The sequence below is a fragment of the Cucumis sativus genome, chromosome 3, assembly GCF_000004075.3.
Source record: "Cucumis sativus cultivar 9930 chromosome 3, Cucumber_9930_V3, whole genome shotgun sequence".
In the NCBI taxonomy this organism is placed as follows: Eukaryota; Viridiplantae; Streptophyta; class Magnoliopsida; order Cucurbitales; family Cucurbitaceae; genus Cucumis; species Cucumis sativus.
The window spans coordinates 39,269,102-39,288,963 of record NC_026657.2 but is presented as its reverse complement, the minus strand read 5'-3'; the positions used below and the strand labels follow the sequence as shown (position 1 = coordinate 39,288,963).

The window sequence follows — 19,862 nt, the reverse complement described above, 5'->3', positions numbered from 1 at the left end:
ATCTCAAACTCTATATATCTATACAATAATATAATTGTTCGTTCATTCTGAAAATAAGTCTACGTGGCTTTACTTTTGGTTTCGAACCAAAATGCCTCCTACCTATAATGGAGATAATTGTTTTCTCTACTACTCCTTATGTAGCCAATGTAGGACTACTTTGATCCATTACATCTTGGTTCGATACTTGATGATTCTATCAATATGGTTAAGTCAAAAAGTCTAATTAGTGGTAAATCCATAAATTTTGTTGATGAAGACTTTATAATTCGAAAAAAAATAATATGTAAAAAAGTGGAGCTTGAACATAGATCTAGGAGGAACTAGATGACAATTTTACCATTAGATAGCTATTAGGATTGATATTATTTCAAATTATATAAAGAGCACGAGCCTTCTTGAACTTATGCTAATTAAGTTGTCAGTACTCTACCACTAAATTGAAAACAAACTCTCACGATTTTGTTTTTACTTTCAACATAAAAAAGCTCCATCTCATACCATCGGTAATAGTTGTTTCTCTCTCTCAGTTGTTTCTCTCTCTCATGATCCGTTTCTCGCATGTATTTCCATCAACACTCTCTACAAAATTTCAACCTAAACTTGTAATTTAACAAACTAAAAGATTAAAAAATATATATATTGAAAAATTTCAACCACACATACATTTCTTAAGTCCAACACAACATATGTAAGCTGCACTTAAAATTCGAATGAGTCGTTGTTGGGTTGGTCACGACTTCAAACTAATTTGGATTTTATATTCTTCATCATGAATAAGAAAGAGCAGCAATAGCTTACGGCATTGGCTGCATTGTCCAAGATTTTTCCAAAAAAATACAAAGAGGAATTTACTGTAATCTCTATCAACATCAAAAATCAATATAATTTATTACGTTATTAACTATGTATTTTATATATATAGCAATATTCCCAATTAATATAAAAGGAAACAAAGCGAAAATTACAAGAATTGAACAACTAATTTCCGTATTAATATAAATAACAATCACAACCAATTTCAAATAAAAATTCACCATCAATTCATAATTAATGTTCTTTCTTCCTCCTTCCTAGGATGAAATCTGCAAAGATTTATTACTATTGTTATTATTATAATTTTAGAAAGAAAGTCTATAAATATTCTATACCACTAACTATACAACTAAATTACAAATTTGGTTTCCACCGTTTGAAAACAAAATGTTAGAATTCAATATCTCTATGTTTTTAAATATTCTAAATTTTTTTTCATAATTTAATAAATTTTCGTAAATAATCTTATGATTTGATAATAACTCTTAAATTTTAATAATAAGCAGATTCTTTTAAGAATAATTCTTATAAATAGTAAAAAAATTGAAACGAAAAATGCTTAAACGTGCCTAGACAATTTAATTAATTAATTTTGTTATCTTTTTTAAATAGTTTTAATTTTTTTCTAAAAATGTCAGCTTTTATTCTTGCAATAGACTATTTTATTAATAACATAATAAACACCTATATTTATAAATATTTTTAGGAGTTTTATGGTTTAATTAATTTTCCATAACAAATCATATGATTAAATTCTAAATTTTTTTTAGGGTCAAATTTGCAATTAAACCTAATTACAGTTCTTTGGTTATGTATATATACCAAACAGAGGTGACGACAAAGCAAGGAGTTCACGAGGAGGAAAAGAAATCACAGAAAAATAATAGAGAGAATGATTTGCCTTTTAGTTCAAGTAAATTAGCAAAGCCAAGCTATAAAGGTAGAAAAAGGTTCCCTTCTAAGTTTTTTTCTTTTCCTTTTTCTAATTGAACGTTTCTTTTTATTTTATTGTCTTTACGTAGGAAATTTCAAAAAAACTGAGGGAAAACAAAATGAAAAACAATAATCTTTTCCCCTCAATTTTATTTTGCCTTTTCTCTTCTTTTCTCTTCCCTTTCATTTCTTCAACAACACCCTCATGGCCGCCCATGAACTCCAGCCACGCCGTCTCGACTGCCGCCCCGCCACCTCCGCCGCTGCAACTGCACATTCTCGACCAACATGTAATGTTATCATCTCTCTCTCTCTTTCTCAATATTCTTTAAGGAAAAAACTTCGGGTTGGTATATGGACGGTTGGGCTGCTCCAATAAACATTTTACGTGCAGTAACTTTTTTAAAAAAAGTTTGAATTATTTTTTGAGAAATGGTTGTGAACAGAAAAAAAAAATTATTTTAAAATAATCAGCCGAAAATTTGATGAATTTTGTAAATAGTTTTAATATTTTGTTAATTTTGAAAATGATCTTTATTTATTTATTTTGTATGATGGATGCGTGATATCTAGGTGCACGCCTTGCCTTGTTGATAAATGGTTGATATTCATGTAATTAATTTACCTCTCAAATCAATTTCCAAAGTTAATGGTAATTATGGTACTTTTAGGTGAAGTTAAAACTGGGTCCATAGTTTTAGTTTATTGTTATTTTTTCTATATTTTGTTTATTTTAAACTTCCTTGTATCAATTTTGGAAAATAGATAATTTTCGTGTAGTTGTGTTTCTTTTCTTTTAACTAAAAAATAAAAAAAAACAATTATTTAATCAACCATTCGAATGAAAAATAATATATATTCAATCCTAAATTATACGTTTGTGTATATAACATGAGTCTTATCAACTTGTCATTTGTTTAAAAGTTACCACTATTCTCGTTAAAATATTGATTAAAACTAAGACATGAAACGATGTAACAGTGAATTAGGATGGTGTAACTATTACGCTATTTTGTCCTAATTAAATTTTGCATGAAATTTGGAAAGTTTATTCTTTAAAACATTTTTTACATCTATGAAAGGTAATAAATCATAACATTTTTAAAATAATTTATATTTTAGTCTTTAATTAATTAATACCACAAAAATTAGCCTCATTGTTTTTGTGAGCAGCAACCATTATGTGTATCTAATTAGTTGATTAGATGCAGTTTATTATAATTTTTAATTTAAAGTGAACATAATCTTATCAATTGTGTTGGTTTAGGTTGTGATGGACAATGGAATAATCAAAGTTAATTTGTCGAATCCAAAGGGTATGGTCAATGGAATAGAGTACGAAGGGATTGAAAACTTGCTTTCTCTGGATAACGATGAAGATAATAGAGGGTAATTGATTGTAATTTCTAAAGATCGTTCTCGATAGCAAATTTGTTTTTAATTTTATTATTTTTTAGTGTGATTTTAATTAACTTTTTTTAAAAAATCTTTTAATTAAATTTCAAAATCTAAATCTAAAATTTTGGAATAAAAAAATGTTTTTGAGAGGTTGTTTTATTTTTCAAACTTAGTCAAGAATTTAATGCTTCCTTAATAAACATTGAAAGCATGGAAATTAAAAGAAAGTGTGAAAAAATGAACACAATTAAAAATAAAAGGAAACTAAAACGGTTACTTGTTGGCTAACCTTTTTTTCTCTTACATTTATAAAGTAGTTAGCTTCTAATAATTTTAAAAGTGATTTATTTTAAAAGTATTTTTTTTAAAAAAAGAAGGAGACCAACTTCTAATTCCAATTATTTATCTAATACTTACTAATGGAATTATTCTCAATTTTAAAATTTAAGAGTATTAACAATAAACTTAGAAACTTAACTAATTTTATAAAATCTAACAAAATTTGATGGTCCAACTATCTACTATCACAATCGTAAATACTGATATTTCTTTATTTTTATCAGTATAGATGGTAAAATTTTATAACATTTAAAAATATTTATAAATTTAAAACAATGATCAAACATGAAGTTAGAAATGAAGGGATAAATACACAAAATAATTGCAACCTAGGTTACACTTAATCGTTGCTTTTACTTAAATATCAATGTAGAGCTAATCCCTTGTAATTGGATGGGTTAAATTGAATATTCAGATATTGGGACATCGTTTGGAATTTGAAAGGAAGTTCAGGAACCAAGGGGATTTTTGATCGGTAAGGCTTTCAAAAACCCACCTCTTCTATGTTCTACTTGTCAATTTTCTCTTGAATTTTGATGAAGATGATAGAAGAAATTAACATAATCTCATAGCATTTCCAAAAATCTGAAGAAACTGCATTTTCTGTACAGATTGGAAGCAACAGACTTCAAGGTAATTGTTGAAAATGAAGAACAAATAGAACTCTCATTCAGCAGAACTTACAACAATAATTCATCCACCGGAGGCAACCTCATTCCATTAAACATCGACAAAAGGTAAATGAAAAAGAAACGATTCTAAAAGTTTCTCAGAATTAAACGCACCATTAAGGAAAAAAAATAAAAAAAATCGAAACTTATTGTTCTATTCTACAGGTTTGTGATGCTTCGTAATTCATCAGGATTCTATACGTACGCCATTTACGAACACTTGAAAGAATGGCCTGCATTTAACCTCGACAACACTAGAATCGCATTCAAGCCACGAAAAGACAAGTAAAGAAAAGTCGGAGTTTCAAATTCTCATTTCGATTTGGAAGAAATTGTGATTGAAATGGACCATGGAAATGGTAAAATTTTGAATGATTTAGGTTTCATTACATGGCTGTAGCAGATAAAAGACAAAGACTCATGCCTTTGCCTGACGATCGAAAGCCACCGCGAGGGCAAGCCTTAGCTTATCCCGAGGCCGTGCTTCTTGTCGATCCCATAGAACCAGACTTCAAGGGAGAGGTGCTTTTTTGTATACTTTTGCTAAATTATACCCAATAATACTCCATAACTTCTCCAAACTTAAAACACATAATTAAAAGTTTACTAACATATTAAACCCTCTTTAATTTAATTTAACCCAAATTAAAACTTAAAAGTAATTTAGATTAAATTATTAGTCCTTAATTTTCACCGATTTAACATTATGATTATTCTTTTCTTGCTAGGATTAAAGTGGTAATCTGAAATTCTCTCAAGAAATGGCAATAATTTGACATGTGAATAATATATTTAATTTTAAAGAGGAAGAAATTTGAGTGGTCACATCATTTAATAAGTCTCAATGCAGGTAGATGACAAATACCAATACGGCTGCGAAAGCAAAGACAGTCGGGTTCACGGGTGGATATCCACCGACCCACCCATTGGGTTTTGGCAAATCGCACCCACCGAGGAATTCCGCTCCGGTGGACCCCTCAAACAATTTCTCACCTCCCACGTCGGTCCCACAACCCTCACTGTGAGTGTTCTTAGCTCTGTTTACGGAAATTAACAAAATTTCCATTTTAATTTTGCTATATATGTTTGAAAAATTATTAAAATAAAGAAGAGAAGAATGGAATTTTTGAGAACAATTGAAAAAAAAAACTATTTAGAACCTATGCCCAAAAAATGGATAAAAATCTCTTACACTCAATTTATTTTTGTTGCGGGAGGTAAATATTTTGTTGTTATTTTTTACCATTTTCCAAAATTAATCTGTTTTTCAGATTATAAAAATATTGAAAAATAAGTTGCGAATTTCTACTATATAATTCATTTACAAAATATTGACATTTTAATGGAAATTTAATAGGATGAATTCCATTTCCAATTGGTAATCAATTTTTGATCATGGAAGGTTCATTTGAGAAACAGAGTAATTTCAGTCCAAAAATATGCTTAAGAGCCTGATCAATGCCTTCCTGTTAGGCTTGAAATGTACATGATTGTTGATGATTGATTATAAACTAATCGTGTTAACATCTGGAAACGTAATGGGTAATGGTAATTGTATTTGTTAGGTTTTTCATAGCACTCATTACGCAGGAGAGGATATGGTTATAAAGTTTGGAGATAATGAGCCATGGAAGAAGGTTTATGGTCCTATCTTTATCCATCTCAACTCCTTGCCTGAGGGAGAGGATCCACTTAGACTTTGGCAAAATGCTAAACAACAGGTACATAATTTTTGTTAGGATGTAAGTTATATTGTATATCCAATGAGCAATGATCTAAATGAAGTTGTCATTCCTAGATGATGGCTGAAGTTCAAAGCTGGCCTTATAGTTTTATTGCTTCTGAGGATTTTCCCAAATCCGATCAACGAGGCACCGTCAGCGGCAAAATCCTAATCCGGGAGAGGTAGCTTATTATCTATTTGTTGTAGTTCTGAGAGCAAGAAGAAAACAAAAACGTTACAGTGATGTGTAATTAAATTTAGGTCCATTTGAGCTAATGCACTTACTAAACACTCTATTTTTCTCTACTTAAACTTTTGGATAATTGGTGATTTAAGATTTTCTAAATTTCATAATACTTCGTCCTACTTAGATATGTGAGTGATGAATCTGTGCCTGCTAGTGGTGCTTATGTGGGCTTGGCACTTCCTGGAGAACTTGGGTCTTGGCAAAATGAAAGCAAGGTACAACCTCATCTGATAATTTTATATACTCATCCAATTTGATTGCACATGTTTTTTTTCATAATAATTATAATTAGATATTCAAGATCAATTGGATCTTTTAGTAATTTAAAATAGTCGAGTTTAGTTAAAGTTAGTATGTTTAGCTAAATCATTGACTTACTTTAATAATAGCTGACTTTTTCAATCCAAATCATTCACTACTATTGAGATGATTGTGTTTTAAAGGCTGTTTTTGAAAAATTCCACTTCTTAAATTGCTGGTTAGATGCAAATGCGCCTGAAACCATCATAAGTTGGCTTGGTGTAAATAAATGGCTGAGAAGTTATGGATTCCGTTTCAATCCATGGTTGACAATCTATTTAGAAATAAATATCCTACAAGTTTTTCAACATTCAATTGTTGTAGGGTCACGTTGTTTAATAAAATCTGTCGAGGTGCGTACAATATTCACGAATATAAAAAAAACTCAAATGCCCCCTAAAACTACTGCATAACTTGTACATATTCAGTCAGTGGCATGAGCAGACATCTTTCTTTCGTTTCATAAATTGTTGATGACATATGGTTGACTTCAATACGCTTGGCAACTCAGGGCTACCAATTTTGGACAAGAGCAGATCAGAATGGAAGTTTCTCTTTGAATAATGTTCGGAGTGGAAATTATAGTCTTTATGGATGGGTTCCGAATTTTATTGGCAATTACCAATACAGTGCTTTCATCGTCGTAACACCAGGTTTTAACCTCATTTTCATCATTATGTTCATGCTTTCATTGAGTGTATAATTAGAGTTTTTATCTCCTTGAGTATGTAGGCAGTGATATCAAAGTGGGTGAACTTGTTTTTGAGCCCCCAAGAGATGGTCCTACATTGTGGGAAATAGGCATTCCTGACCGTACTGCTGCAGAATTCTACATACCCGATCCTAATCCAAAGTATATCAACAAACTCTATGTTAATCATTCAGATCGGTAAGTTCGCCTTGAGTTTTCACTGTTCTTCTTTATATGGTTACACACATTTGGGGTGTTAGTGCAATTGTTCCATTTCAATACTTGTGTCCATGATAACCACCTACCTAGGAATTAATTTCCTACAAGTTTCCTTAACACCCAAATGTTGTTGGGTCGAGTGGGTTGGTCCATTCACTCCCATATATTAAGTAATGAAAATATTTACTTATATTTATATGATAATTTACTCAACCTATTATTATGCCAGGTTTAGGCAGTATGGATTATGGGAAAGATATGCAGAGTTATATCCTGACGAGGATCTAGTTTACACCGTCGGCCTTAGTGACTACAGAAAAGATTGGTTCTTTTCACAAGTTACCAGGTTTACTTCTTCTAGACTGTTCTTGCAGTTTTCAATGACTTTTTGTTACTAAATAATATTTTAAAATTGGTCAGTCATAAAAGTGAGTTATGCATTCTCTCATTTTGCATTTGGCAGTAACGTTCACAAAATGCAGAAATGAACGCACAAGAAATTAGCTCACTTTGTTTAGTAGAACACACTTACATTTCTTGATACAATATGTATACTGACTGTCTGCTATACGTCTCAATTATCTCTCATTGAGTTTGCTTTTACATTTTACGCATTCTTTGATGGCCTGTGCTGTATATTTTGCAATTCTAGGGGCTGTAAATAGATGCATTGAATTGTACAAATGAATGACCTAATGGCTAACATAGAATCAATCTTACTCCAACTGTTTTTTTCAACTCGACATTCCACGTGTTTAATTCTTGTTAGCATGTCTATGACATTGTTGTTAACATGGAATTGAATTGGTAGACACTTTGGCTATAACCCTTTTTTATGATGTAGGAAAATAGGAGACAACAAATATGCCGGAACTACCTGGAAAATCAAGTTCCAACTTGACAGTCCAGATACTAATGGAACATATAGGCTGCGTCTTGCATTGGCCACTGCACATGGTGCGGAGTTACAAGTATGAAACTCTCTTTATCTTTTATTTCACAGATCATGATCTGTCCCTTCGGGGTTTTGGGGTGTGGGACAGCTTAGGATCGAACTCAATTTTCTTTTAACCGAAGTGTTGGTCTCCATTTTTACTTGAAACTAAAGTATATGGTTACTCTAAGGTCCGGCTGAATGATGCACAAGCACTTCCTCCATTATTTACAACTGGATTGATTGGAAAGGACAATACTGTAGCTAGACATGGAATCCATGGTCTCTATCGACTTTACACGGTTGACATTCCGGGTGGTGAGCTTGTGGTAGGCAACAATACAATTCTTCTTACGCAAGCAAGTAGCAACAGCCCTTTTGTGGGGATCATGTATGATTATATTCGTCTAGAAAGACCCTTAACATCCAAAATGTAAATAATTCAATTGAATTTTTTACAGACTCGTTCAATAAAAAGTTCATCATATCTTGACAAGGAAGTCTCGACTCTATGTATGTGCCTTTATCGATGAGATGTTGAGGAAATTAAGTGCCCAATTCCTTGACTATAATAAAATAATTTTCTTTTCTTCTTAAAGTTTTAATTAGGCATGTTGAAGGAATGAAGAGTTTGTGTTATAAAACTCAATATTTACGATGATAAACAACTTAACTATAATAGTAAAAACTATTGAAGTTTGTACATTTGAGTAACTTTATCTTTTCATTTTTCTCTACTTTTCATATTTATCAAAGAACTCCATTTTCTCTTCTATCTTTACTTTTCATATTTATTGAGGAACTCCTTCTCTTTTATCTCTACTTTTTACATTTATAAAGTAACTCCATCCTTTTTTTCTCTACTCTTCATGTTTATAGAGGAAGTTCATCTTACAAGTATACAAACTTACTGACTCCACCATATTAACTCCACCCGGTCGGTCAAACTACCCCTTAGAGTAAAAGAGTAGAGAGATTGAGACCTTCATTGGCTTGTTATTAGAAAATAGTGGTTTTGAACGATCGGAGGCATACTTTGTTTCTAGACGTTTTTTGTTACTATTTTCTTTTTCACTCCTTTTGGGAATACGTATCATTTGAATATTTTTCTTGTTTGTTATATCAATGAGGAGTTGTTTTTTGTTAAAGCAAAAGATTTGTCGAATTTAAATAGAAAAGCTATCTTTACTGAATATCCTTTGCTGAAAATGATAAATTGAAAACACTAGCTACACTATACTCATGTAATTGGTAATTTCATATTTATTACAAATGCACTTCAAGTCATTCATTATATATGATTTCATATTTATGATTTCATATTTTGGGTGTAACGTTTGCTTGTGGCATTTGTAGTGGTGTCTCCTTCATCTCTTTATTAGTGCTGTTAGGGAGAAGATTAGAAAACACTTCATCTTTTGTTCAAGAAAAATCAAACGTATAAATTTCTTTCAAGCCTTGCAACTTCCCATCCTTTCCTTCAACTCCCAGATTCGTTGTTGAAATTAAATGTACAGAAAAAGATGCTTTAGAAAATTAGAAAAAGGGCACTATAAATATTTTCGTTTCCTACTGCAAGTATTGTCATAACACAAAATCAAGAAAGTACTGTCAGTTGAACATTGGTAACTCTTTCCTGGTAAGGAGGTTCTGGAAATTGTCAGCTAGGACGAGGGCTTAGGCTTTTTTAAAAATGGCAAATGAGATACTCCAATTGGATATTCAGGATCATCATGTAAGTCATGGTTCTTTCTTTCTGCTGTTCGATACGATTTATATTGGTTTATGAGATGTGTTGACGTGTTTTGCATTTGTGTGGGCTGCAGGTAGTTATGGATAATGGTATATTGCAAGTGACACTGTCCAAGCCAGATGGAAATGTTACTGGGATAAAATACAACAGCATTGACAATGTTTTAGAAGTTGATGATAAGGAAGCTCATAGAGGGTATATGGTCTCTCTATCTTTCTCCAATTATGATTGTTTGTCTAGTTTGTTCAAAACTTTATGTTTACTCGGATTAATTGATGAAATATGATGCAGGTACTGGGACCTTGTGTGGAACTCTGGGACTCCGGGAACGACAGGAACATTCGATGAGTATGACGAATGAACAACTGATTATTAAACTGAATCAATTTATTATTTTGTTTCTTCATCAATTTGAAAATCTAAAGCTCATTGATGGGCTTTCTTTAATTCTACTTAAAGAAACCTTAAAGCTGAAATGGTCTCAAGACATTTAAAATGCTTTCAGGATGAGAGGAAGAGAATTTGAAGTGATGGTGCAAAATGAGGAACAGATAGAGCTGTCGTTTAAAAGGAATTATTCATTCAAGGACAAGGCTGTACCCTTAAACATAGACAAAAGGTGCCTACAATATGCATCATGAACGTAGTGTACTTTTGTCATTGTATGTTTAAGTTTTGAAATAATAACTTGAAAAGAAAGAAGCAATGACATTCTAAAACTGAAAGAAATCTTTTTTCAGGTTCATAATGCTTCGTAACTCCTCTGGATTCTACTCATATGCCATCTATGAGCACATGAGGGAATGGCCACCATTCAACCTTCCTCAAACGAGGATTGTGTTTAAGCTAAGAAAAGACAAGTATGAAACCACACACTCCCACATAGATTTTTTTACTTCCACTCTAATATATGTAGCGTTTGTTTGACATACCTTTTAGTGCACAAGTAAGTGATTTTGAAAAGGTTATAATCTCTAGAGGTGTGTTTGGGAGTGAATAATCCCTTTAGAGGGTGTGTTTGGGAGTGAATTTGAGATGGTCAAAATCACATTTTCTCTTGTCAAAATCACTTTTCCTTAAATTAGTCATATTCAAAATCACTTTGAAACATGTCTTAATCACACTCAAAATTAATTTAGTATTTAATTCTACATTTTTAAATGTAGTTCTCATATCATCAAAATTGGTTTTGAATGATTAAATGCATGTGTACTAATGATTTTGAAAATGACAGAAGTGATTTTAACTATTTTAGAATCACCCTAAACAAACCTTTAATTTAGCATTTGAAAATGTTTTATAATTGATAGAATCACTTTTGAATATTTTGTGACCAAACATCATGTAACATAATTTTGAAAAAGCCTTTTAAATGCCGTTCTCGTATCATTAAAATTGGTTTCGAATGATTAAATGCATGTATACTAGTGATTTTGAAAATGACAGAAGTGATTTTAACTATTTTAGAATCACCCTAGACCCTTTAATTTAGCATTTGAAAATGTTTTATATTTTAAGTTTTTTCAAAAATATGTTACACAAAATATTCAAAAGTGATTCTATCAATTATAGATATGTGTTCACTTATTTTGAAGAGTTTCGGTTAGTCACTTTAAAGTCATTTTTGAGATTTCATCTGTCAATCAAAACCAATTTTTAGACTAATCCAATTTTTTTGAACTACTACAATAAACTCATCTTTTTAAATTACTTAGCTTAAACACACTTTTCGATTGGTTATGCAGTGAACCATTAATTAATTATGATGTTTTTGTTTTCTTGGATTGTAATATAGGTTTCACTATATGGCCATAGCAGATGACAGACAGAGATTCATGCCACTTCCTGAGGATAGACTACGTCACAGAGGAAAACCTTTGGACTTTCCAGAGGCTGTTTTGCTGGTCAATCCTAAAGAACCTGAGTTCAAGGGAGAGGTTCTTTTCTTTCTCATGATATTCCTTTGTCTAACTCACAATTTTCTGTTCCTTTCATAATGAAATCCGTAAGTTTAAGCTTTTATATTAAGTATTGAAGAACACAAAATCCAATAAAATATGATTGAGTTCAAACTCAAACATTTGCATATTTCTACAAAAACTCTCTAAACGAAACACATTTAGAAGTTTTCATCTTTCTTATATACCTAAGTATTGATATAGGTAAATTTTCCATAACTCATAAACTTCAGTTTTTGGGTTTAGTAATGATTTGACGAGGTACAATGTTCAAACTTTTGCAATGTCATTTTCTCTCCAAGTAATATTGATTTTCAATTGTTGACTCTTCCATAAATTTTCAAGTCCACAAGTGAAACAAAATGTTAAAGTATTGATATTATTAAATCGCCAATTCACCCAAAAGCTGTGGTTGAAGGTAAATTTAATTATATACCACCGACACTCCCCCTCACTTGTGGACTTGAAATATTTGAAAGGCCCGACAATGATTGATTTTCACTTGTTGGGCCTTTCAAATATTTTAAAGGTCCAACAAGTGGAAATCGGTTTTAATTGGAGAGGAGACGACAATGTAAGGGTTTAAACACAGAACCTCCCTGGACCACCTGCTCTGATAGTAAACATTTGAGAGTACTGATTTTATTATTCCATACAGGTTAGATCTCAAATTTTCTATGTCAATCCACCCAAAAGCTTAAACTGGTGGTTGAAGGAAAATTTAGTTATATATCACCAATAGATATAATTAATTTTTTTGTAATTCTATCAACGTAAGCTTTTGAGTTCATAAAAAAGTAACAAATTAGGACAATGCTCAAGAAATATCCAAACCGAAACGAAATTGCTTTTATTGAACAAGCTAAGTTTGTAAGAATCTGATATCATTTAACATTGTGCCCGAGAATAGGTAGATGATAAGTACCAATATTCTTGTGAAAATAAAGATCTTAAAGTGCATGGATGGATATCAATGGATCCTCCGGTGGGTTTCTGGCAAATCACTCCAAGCAGTGAGTTCAGATCAGGTGGACCCCTCAAACAGAATCTGACATCTCATGTGGGCCCATATGCTCTTGCGGTGAGTATATTACTGCAAAAAATATTGACAAAAAATAACAAAATTTCATATTCTATCAATGATAGACACTTATATACGTCTATAAATTTCTACGATAGAATCTAAAAGGGCATACAGAATGCATAGTAATGAATCAAAATGCTACAATTTCAGATGTTTCTTAGTGCTCACTATTCAGGAGAGGACTTGGTGTTGAAGGTCAGTCCTGATGAGCCTTGGAAGAAAGTTTTTGGCCCTGTATTTTTCTATCTAAATTCTGTTTCTGATGGAGGTGATCCACTTTCTTTGTGGGAAGATGCTAAAACTCAGGTTATAATGATAAAGCTATATGTTTTAATTTTGATATTCAAATTGGCCATTTCCAACCTAACTTTGCCTTCAAATATTTATTCTGCACAACAATTTTTCAGATGTCGAAGGAAGTTCAAAGTTGGCCATATTCTTTTCCAGCTTCTGAGGATTTCCCCCCACCAAACCAACGTGGTAGATTGACTGGAAAATTATTTGTCCTTGATAGGTATATCTATACTTACATACGTAGATGGATAACACACATGGAGAGTTTCACATACGAGAAAATGTTAAAAATGGACGTTTAGTCATTTGAAGTTAATTTTTATTGAAATTAGTTAAATAATAATAAGAATTTTCATGCAAGAAAAAAGAGTATATTTCTAATTGAGACTATTTCTTTAAGAAAAATAAACCATAAATTAATATTACAGACTATTTTAAAGATTTTTTGGATGTATAGGGACTAAATTTAGACGTTTAACATAGACTACAACATCTAAAATTTCAAATTTAACTTTTAACCCAACATGTAATTTGAGATGAAAGCTTAGGATTGAACAATTTGCAATTTATTGCACCTGCATGCAGATATGTTAACGAGGAGAAAATGCCGGCAACTGATGCGTATGTGGGACTTGCAGCACCAGGAGATGTTGGATCATGGCAAACGGAGAAGAAGGTACTGTGGATTGATGTTAAATTGTTGATGAACACTTGAAGTTCAAACTTTTGAAGCACATTACATATTAAACAATGACAACAAAGAAAATGATGTAATTTGAACTATGATCAGGGCTACCAGTTTTGGACCAAAACAGATGCAGATGGCTCGTTTAGCATTGAACACGTACGCATCGGGGACTACAATCTTTATGCTTGGGTTCCTGGCTTCATTGGTGACTACCGTTATGATGTTCTCATTAATGTGTCTTCAGGTACTACTTCACTTTTTGAACATTTTACATTTGTATATTCACGTAGCTGACTGTTGAAAACTTGAAATGTATATGATTGATTCATAACTCAGCTGGTTAAGACTTATGTCATCAACTAAGTAATTAGATGGTTCAGTCATACTGTTATAAGAACCAAGGTAGTTTTGGGATGCCTTTGTCTCACAATGGTTAGAATGGGATGACCAGCATGGTACTTAAGTGGCTTGGCTCTCCCATCCCAATGGTTGATTTTAGGGGTGTGGTTCTCCAAGGTGCTTAAATATCGAACAATGGTATTAGAGTCGGTTATTAACGTTCTCGAATGGAACCGGTGGAGGGTTTTGACCGGGTGTGGCCGAGTGATGGGGTATTGTTAGCAACCAAGGTAGTTATGGAATGCCTTTATCCTACACTTACTAGAATGGATGACCAATGTGGTACTTTAGTGGCTTGGCTCTCCCACCCCAATAGGTGGCATTTAGGGCGTGATTCTCCAAGATGCTTAAGTACCTAACACGTACTCAAACGAATTGTTAGCCATCCTATCATTCATTCAATCGTAATAAATGTCAGCCATTTCACCATTGCTCGCAACTGTTCAGCTTATAATTATTCTATTCAGCATTTGTAATTCTATTATATTGATGTTTGATTTCAGGTAGTGATATGGACGTAGGCGATCTTGTTTACGAGCCGCCTAGGAATGGGCCCACATTATGGGAAATAGGCATTCCTGATCGCTCTGCTGCTGAATTCTATATTCCCGATCCTGATCCAAAGTATATTAACAAATTGTATATCAATCATCCAGATAGGTATGAGACCTTCAACATTGTTTCAATTATCTTAATCACTCTCTTGTGACATTATCCTCAGAATTATTCTCATTTGAAGTAAACATTATTACAAAAATCCAAACCATCTTTTGGGTCAATCCAAGTCGTCTAAGAGAACATGTGTTCAAACTTTTGCAATGTTATTCCTCCTCCGATTAATATTGCTTTTCAACTTGTTGGGTATTCTACATATTTCAAACTCTTTACGGAGTATTAGTTAATATAAATATAAAATTTAATTTCACTCGTTAGCTTAAACTTTTTAGTTAGCCAAGATTTCATTCAACAAATCTCGAAATCTTTTTCCATCCCAATATGTCAATAAATCATCAATAATCTTGGAAGTTCTGAAGTCATTAGTGAGCATAAAAGTTTGGGGTGTTTTGTTGATTCTAAATTTTAAAGCTTAAATTCTTGGAATCTTATCTTACTGTTGATCAGATTCAGGCAATATGGACTGTGGGAAAAATATGCTGAGTTACATCCTGATGCAGACTTGGTATATTCAGTTGGTGTCAGTGATTACACAAAAGATTGGTTCTTTGCTCATGTTAATCGGTAAGTATGCTCAATTTATGGTGTAGGTTTAAAATATATGAAGTTTTAATTTATAAGGTTTCTCCAATTTTATTTTAATTAATGACAGAAAGAGAAATGATGGATCCCATTTAGCAACCACGTGGGAAATCAAGTTTAGACTTGATAATATCATAGATAAGGGCGTCAGCTATACTTTACGAGTGGCTCTGGCCACTGCCAATGTTGCTGAATTACAGGTACTCTTTCTCGTTACACTATAAATTATTATAAATGACAAAACTGTTGAAACTATTTACAAATATTGTAAAGTTTTAGAATATATCAATGATAGGTATGGATAGACAAATTTTCTATAACTGAAAACAACCTTAATCCAATAATGACTCTCGTTATTGTTGAGTTTTTACCCATAATTATGCTTTAACTTTGGGCTTTTTTTATCTCTTATTATGGATCTGTATTGGTGAATTAAAATGCTACACTCTTGATAATAAGTTAAAAAAAATGTTAATATGTACTTTATTGCAATTTAGTCACTCAATTTATTTACACTTCTAACTTCAATTTTTGCACGTAAACTAAAATTTAGAAAAACTTAGCCATGTAATTATAAAAATATTACACTCTCAAAATGTAAATATTACATTGTTAGTTATAAATTGAGGTTGATTTCGATATATATTTCTTTGAAACTCAAAAGTGTTAATATAACTCTTGAAATTTGGTTTATTGTACTTTTAAGTCTCTAGATTTTTAGAATTAGATTTACATTTTGAACATCGACTTTTTACTTAAAAAGGGGAAGGTTAGAATGTGATTTTTTTTTTAAATTCAAAAAAAAGATTCAGGTAAATAATCCAGAAGCAAAGCCAAGTTTATTTACAACAGGAGTGATTGGACATGACAATGCAATTGCTAGGCATGGAATTCATGGACTCTATCGACTCTATAGTGTTGACATATTAGGATCTCTACTTGTGGAAGGAGAAAACACCATCTTCCTTTCACAAATTATAAACAATTCATCTTTCAATGGCATCATGTATGATTATATCCGCCTCGAAGGCCCCCCGTCCGATTTGATACCTCTAAACAATTCATAGACCATCTCCTTAATTTCACTTTTCAATTACTATGATCTTAGTGTTGTGTAAGTTTATATAATTTCGATTGATTGATTTTCGACATGAGCATAGTTCAACTGATATAAAAGTATGTATTTTTCTGTTTAATAAACAAATATTTGAATCTTCTCATTCTATAGTTGCACTCCTCATTCGTCTTCTTCATTCAACGCTCATGTTTGTGCTTCCAGCCACATTGTAATCGGTTATTGCAAGCATGTGGATCTATAGGATAACATACATCGAATCAATCGTAAAAAAAATTTCAAAAGTCATGTTTTAAATTGTAGAACTTGTTAATAATATAAAATTCTTTCCAACATAAAACTTTTCACATTGATCTAATTTTGGTTCAATGCATTTTCTATCATCCTATCCTCACATGGTCTACGAAGCACTTCACATTACTGGAAATGATGGGTAAAAACAACGAAAAAGAGAATTAGATTCAAAATTGTTGGAAGTTGGAACAAAACGAGTATTGTATAACAAACCAAGCTCAAAACATTTAATTTAAACATGGTCTTTGAAAATCAGATAAATATTGAAAAGCGTGAATAATCGATAAATAAGAGAATTAATGGAAAGAATGAGTAAGAGAATTAGTAAAATCTAATCTTTCATCTAGACATGAACCTTATATTCATTACAAATCAATTCCATCCAAGATCACCAAACAAATGACTTAATTTTTCCATAATATTATAAAGAAAAATAAAAAGAAAATGTAAAAACCTTTTTAAAAGATGGAAAGATTGTAGCTCAATCCTTATATGTATTTAAAAAGGACTACACATCAGTTTTGGTCAAAATTGCTCAACTCAATGAGCCAAAATTGCTCAACTCAATTATTAGCTCATGTATCATAATAAAAATAAAATGATGCTATTTAAAAAAATGATAATTACAAATTTATTCATTAAATTTAAAATAATTAAATATATAACAATATTTTAAAAAATTTATCGATATAAAAAATTTGTCAAATTTTATCCATGATATAAATCTAAAACATACGAAATCTATCAGTTCTATAAGTGAATAATTTTTTTAAAGAATGTTATATCCTTAATTATTATTACCAACCCATATATATTAAAATGTCATCTTCTGTTTAAATATACATAACACTGAAGCAATTGTCTTACTCTGGTTTTGCTTTGCTTTAATGTCAAACAGCAGCGACGTCTTGCACGTAGCGGTATTTCCATGGCTGGCCTTCGGTCATCTCATTCCCTTTGCTCGACTTGCCATTTGCTTGGCCCAAAAGGGCTTCAAAGTTTCCTTCATATCAACCCCAAGAAACCTCAGGAGAATTCTCAAAATATCCCCACATCTCTCCTCCGTCGTCAGCCTCGTCGGCGTTTCTCTGCCTCCTGTTGACGGTCTTCCGGTCGCCGCCGAAGCTTCCTCCGACGTACCGTACAACAAGCAACAGCTACTGAAGAAGGCCTTCGACTCTTTGGAACCGCAATTGGCCGATTTGCTTCGTGATTTAAATCCCGATTGGATTATTTATGATTACGCCTCTCACTGGATTTCGCCTCTCGCGGCGGAGCTGGGTATTTCGTCTGTTTTCTTCAGTCTCTTCACCGCCGGTTTCCTTGCCTTCCTCGGCCCGCCGTCAGAGCTTTCCAACGGCGGAGGTTCCCGGTCAACGGTGGAGGATTTTATGAATGATCCTGAGTGGATGCCCCACGGATCCAACCTCCGTTTTCGGTACCATGAGTTAAAAACATCCTTAGATGGAGCAATAGGCAATGAATCGGGAACGACCGATTCGGTCCGCTTTGGAGTTTCGATCGAAGAGAGTGTTGCTGTGGCTGTAAGAAGCTCTCCGGAACTTGAGCCGGAATCGTTCGATTTGCTCACGAAGCTCTACCAGAAACCAGTCATTCCGATTGGATTTCTACCTCCGTTAATGGAAGACGTGGAGGAATTGAGCGAAGATATCGAGGAATGGTTGAAGAAACAGAAAGCGAATTCAGTCCTGTACGTTTCATTCGGAACTGAGGCGTTTCTAAGACAAGAAGACGTCACCGAATTAGCCTACGGGCTAGAGCAATCTGAGATTCCATTTTTGTGGATTTTAAGAACTTCACATCGGAACGAGTCAGAAATGTTACCGGCCGGATTCAAAGAGCGAGTTTCAGGTCGAGGACTGGTTCACGAGGGATGGATCTCGCAGGTGAAGGTACTGAGTCATAACTCGGTTGGCGGTTGTTTGACTCACTGCGGATGGAACTCGGTCATCGAAGGACTGGGATTTGGACGAGTCGTGATTATGTGTCCTGTAGTGAACGATCAAGGATTGAACGCAAGAATAATGGAGAAGAAAATGGTGGGGATTGAGATTGAGAGGAATGAGAGAGATGGATCATTCACGCGTGACTCGGTTTCAGAATCGGTGAGGTCGGCCATGGCGGAAGGATCAGGTGGAGGGAAGTTGTTGAGAGAGAGAGCAATGGAAATGAAGGGGTTGTTTGGAAACGGAGATAAGAATGAACGTCACCTGGATAAGCTTGTGGACTTTCTCGAGACAAATAGGAAGAAATGGCAGTCTAGAGGTGACTTCTGAAATAGAATATACTTCAAACTTCTGTCGGTTCAGAACTTTGGAAATTATATGAATAACTTTTTCAACAATTGGTCTACACTTTTTAAGAACAGCAAATTATTTCAAAAGACAAAATTATAAATAAAAAAATTATAAAAATAGAGTATAATATTAAAAGGTGTTCGGGACAAATGTGTTATTATAATCTTAGTATATTTTATATTATTTTTCATATTATTATGTGTTTGCATCCTATATTATTTTAATTTGTTAGAAAATAGTAAACATTTTAGTAAAAAATAAAAAAAAAAATGATAAAATGTCCAATAGTATATAAAAATTAAAAATTTGTTATTTCTAAGCATTTGATTTGTTAGGCCCTTAGAAATTGTTAAAAATAAAGTATTTACAAAACATAAAAAAAATCAAGTTTACACATTAAAAAATATCTCTATTAATAATACAGAAAATTACTCTAAATAGTCTAACACACAAATTCACATGAACAATTTA

The 19,862-nt window shown here is 32.5% G+C and overlaps 3 protein-coding genes across 4 annotated transcripts; all 3 read left to right on the top strand.

The window, feature by feature from the left end:
- Positions 1-1,664: 1,664 nt before the first annotated feature.
- On the top strand, positions 1,665-8,976 carry LOC101203789 (probable rhamnogalacturonate lyase B). Of its 2 annotated transcripts, none has more exons than XM_004136369.3 (16): positions 1,665-1,756; positions 1,976-2,039; positions 3,017-3,138; positions 3,902-3,961; positions 4,098-4,223; positions 4,323-4,442; positions 4,538-4,679; positions 5,008-5,178; positions 5,723-5,878; positions 5,956-6,062; positions 6,252-6,342; positions 6,939-7,080; positions 7,160-7,316; positions 7,567-7,683; positions 8,182-8,308; positions 8,463-8,976. In XM_004136369.3, exons 3-16 carry the CDS (start codon positions 3,023-3,025, stop codon positions 8,706-8,708), a joined length of 1,878 nt encoding a protein of 625 aa, XP_004136417.3. In that variant the 5' UTR covers positions 1,665-1,756; positions 1,976-2,039; positions 3,017-3,022; the 3' UTR covers positions 8,709-8,976. The 2 variants fall into 2 exon arrangements, with proteins under 2 accessions (XP_004136417.3, XP_031737765.1); XM_031881905.1 differs by having other exon boundaries at positions 1,675-1,756; positions 1,839-2,039.
- Positions 8,977-9,845: 869 nt separating this feature from the next.
- On the top strand, positions 9,846-16,929 carry LOC101204193 (probable rhamnogalacturonate lyase B). The gene is made up of 15 exons (XM_004136203.3): positions 9,846-10,006; positions 10,098-10,219; positions 10,316-10,372; positions 10,530-10,643; positions 10,765-10,884; positions 11,820-11,961; positions 12,893-13,063; positions 13,217-13,372; positions 13,474-13,580; positions 13,946-14,036; positions 14,151-14,292; positions 14,951-15,107; positions 15,570-15,686; positions 15,775-15,904; positions 16,511-16,929. Exons 1-15 carry the CDS (start codon positions 9,965-9,967, stop codon positions 16,769-16,771), a joined length of 1,929 nt encoding a protein of 642 aa, XP_004136251.1. The 5' UTR covers positions 9,846-9,964; the 3' UTR covers positions 16,772-16,929.
- An 888-nt stretch (positions 16,930-17,817) lies between these two features.
- LOC101204435 (UDP-glycosyltransferase 91C1) lies at positions 17,818-19,484 on the top strand. Its single transcript, XM_004136204.3, has one exon. The coding sequence runs from the start codon at positions 17,961-17,963 to the stop codon at positions 19,368-19,370; it is 1,410 nt and encodes a 469-aa protein (XP_004136252.2). The 5' UTR covers positions 17,818-17,960; the 3' UTR covers positions 19,371-19,484.
- The last annotated feature ends 378 nt before the right edge of the window (positions 19,485-19,862 follow it).

Bases quoted from the DNA above. Each gene is read 5' to 3' on its own strand.
- LOC101204193 (XM_004136203.3), top strand. From the start codon at position 9,965: ATGGCAAATGAGATACTCCAATTGGATATTCAGGATCATCAT. The intron at 10,007-10,097 runs GTAAGTCATGGT...TGTGGGCTGCAG, and splicing joins TGGATATTCAGGATCATCAT to GTAGTTATGGATAATGGTAT. The intron at 10,644-10,764 runs GTGCCTACAATA...ATCTTTTTTCAG, and splicing joins CCCTTAAACATAGACAAAAG to GTTCATAATGCTTCGTAACT.
- LOC101204435 (XM_004136204.3), top strand. From the start codon at position 17,961: ATGTCAAACAGCAGCGACGTCTTGCACGTAGCGGTATTTCCATGGCTG.
- LOC101203789 (XM_031881905.1), top strand. From the start codon at position 1,869: ATGAAAAACAATAATCTTTTCCCCTCAATTTTATTTTGCCTTTTCTCT. The intron at 3,962-4,097 runs GTAAGGCTTTCA...TTTTCTGTACAG, and splicing joins ACCAAGGGGATTTTTGATCG to ATTGGAAGCAACAGACTTCA. The intron at 5,879-5,955 runs GTACATAATTTT...TGTCATTCCTAG, and splicing joins GGCAAAATGCTAAACAACAG to ATGATGGCTGAAGTTCAAAG.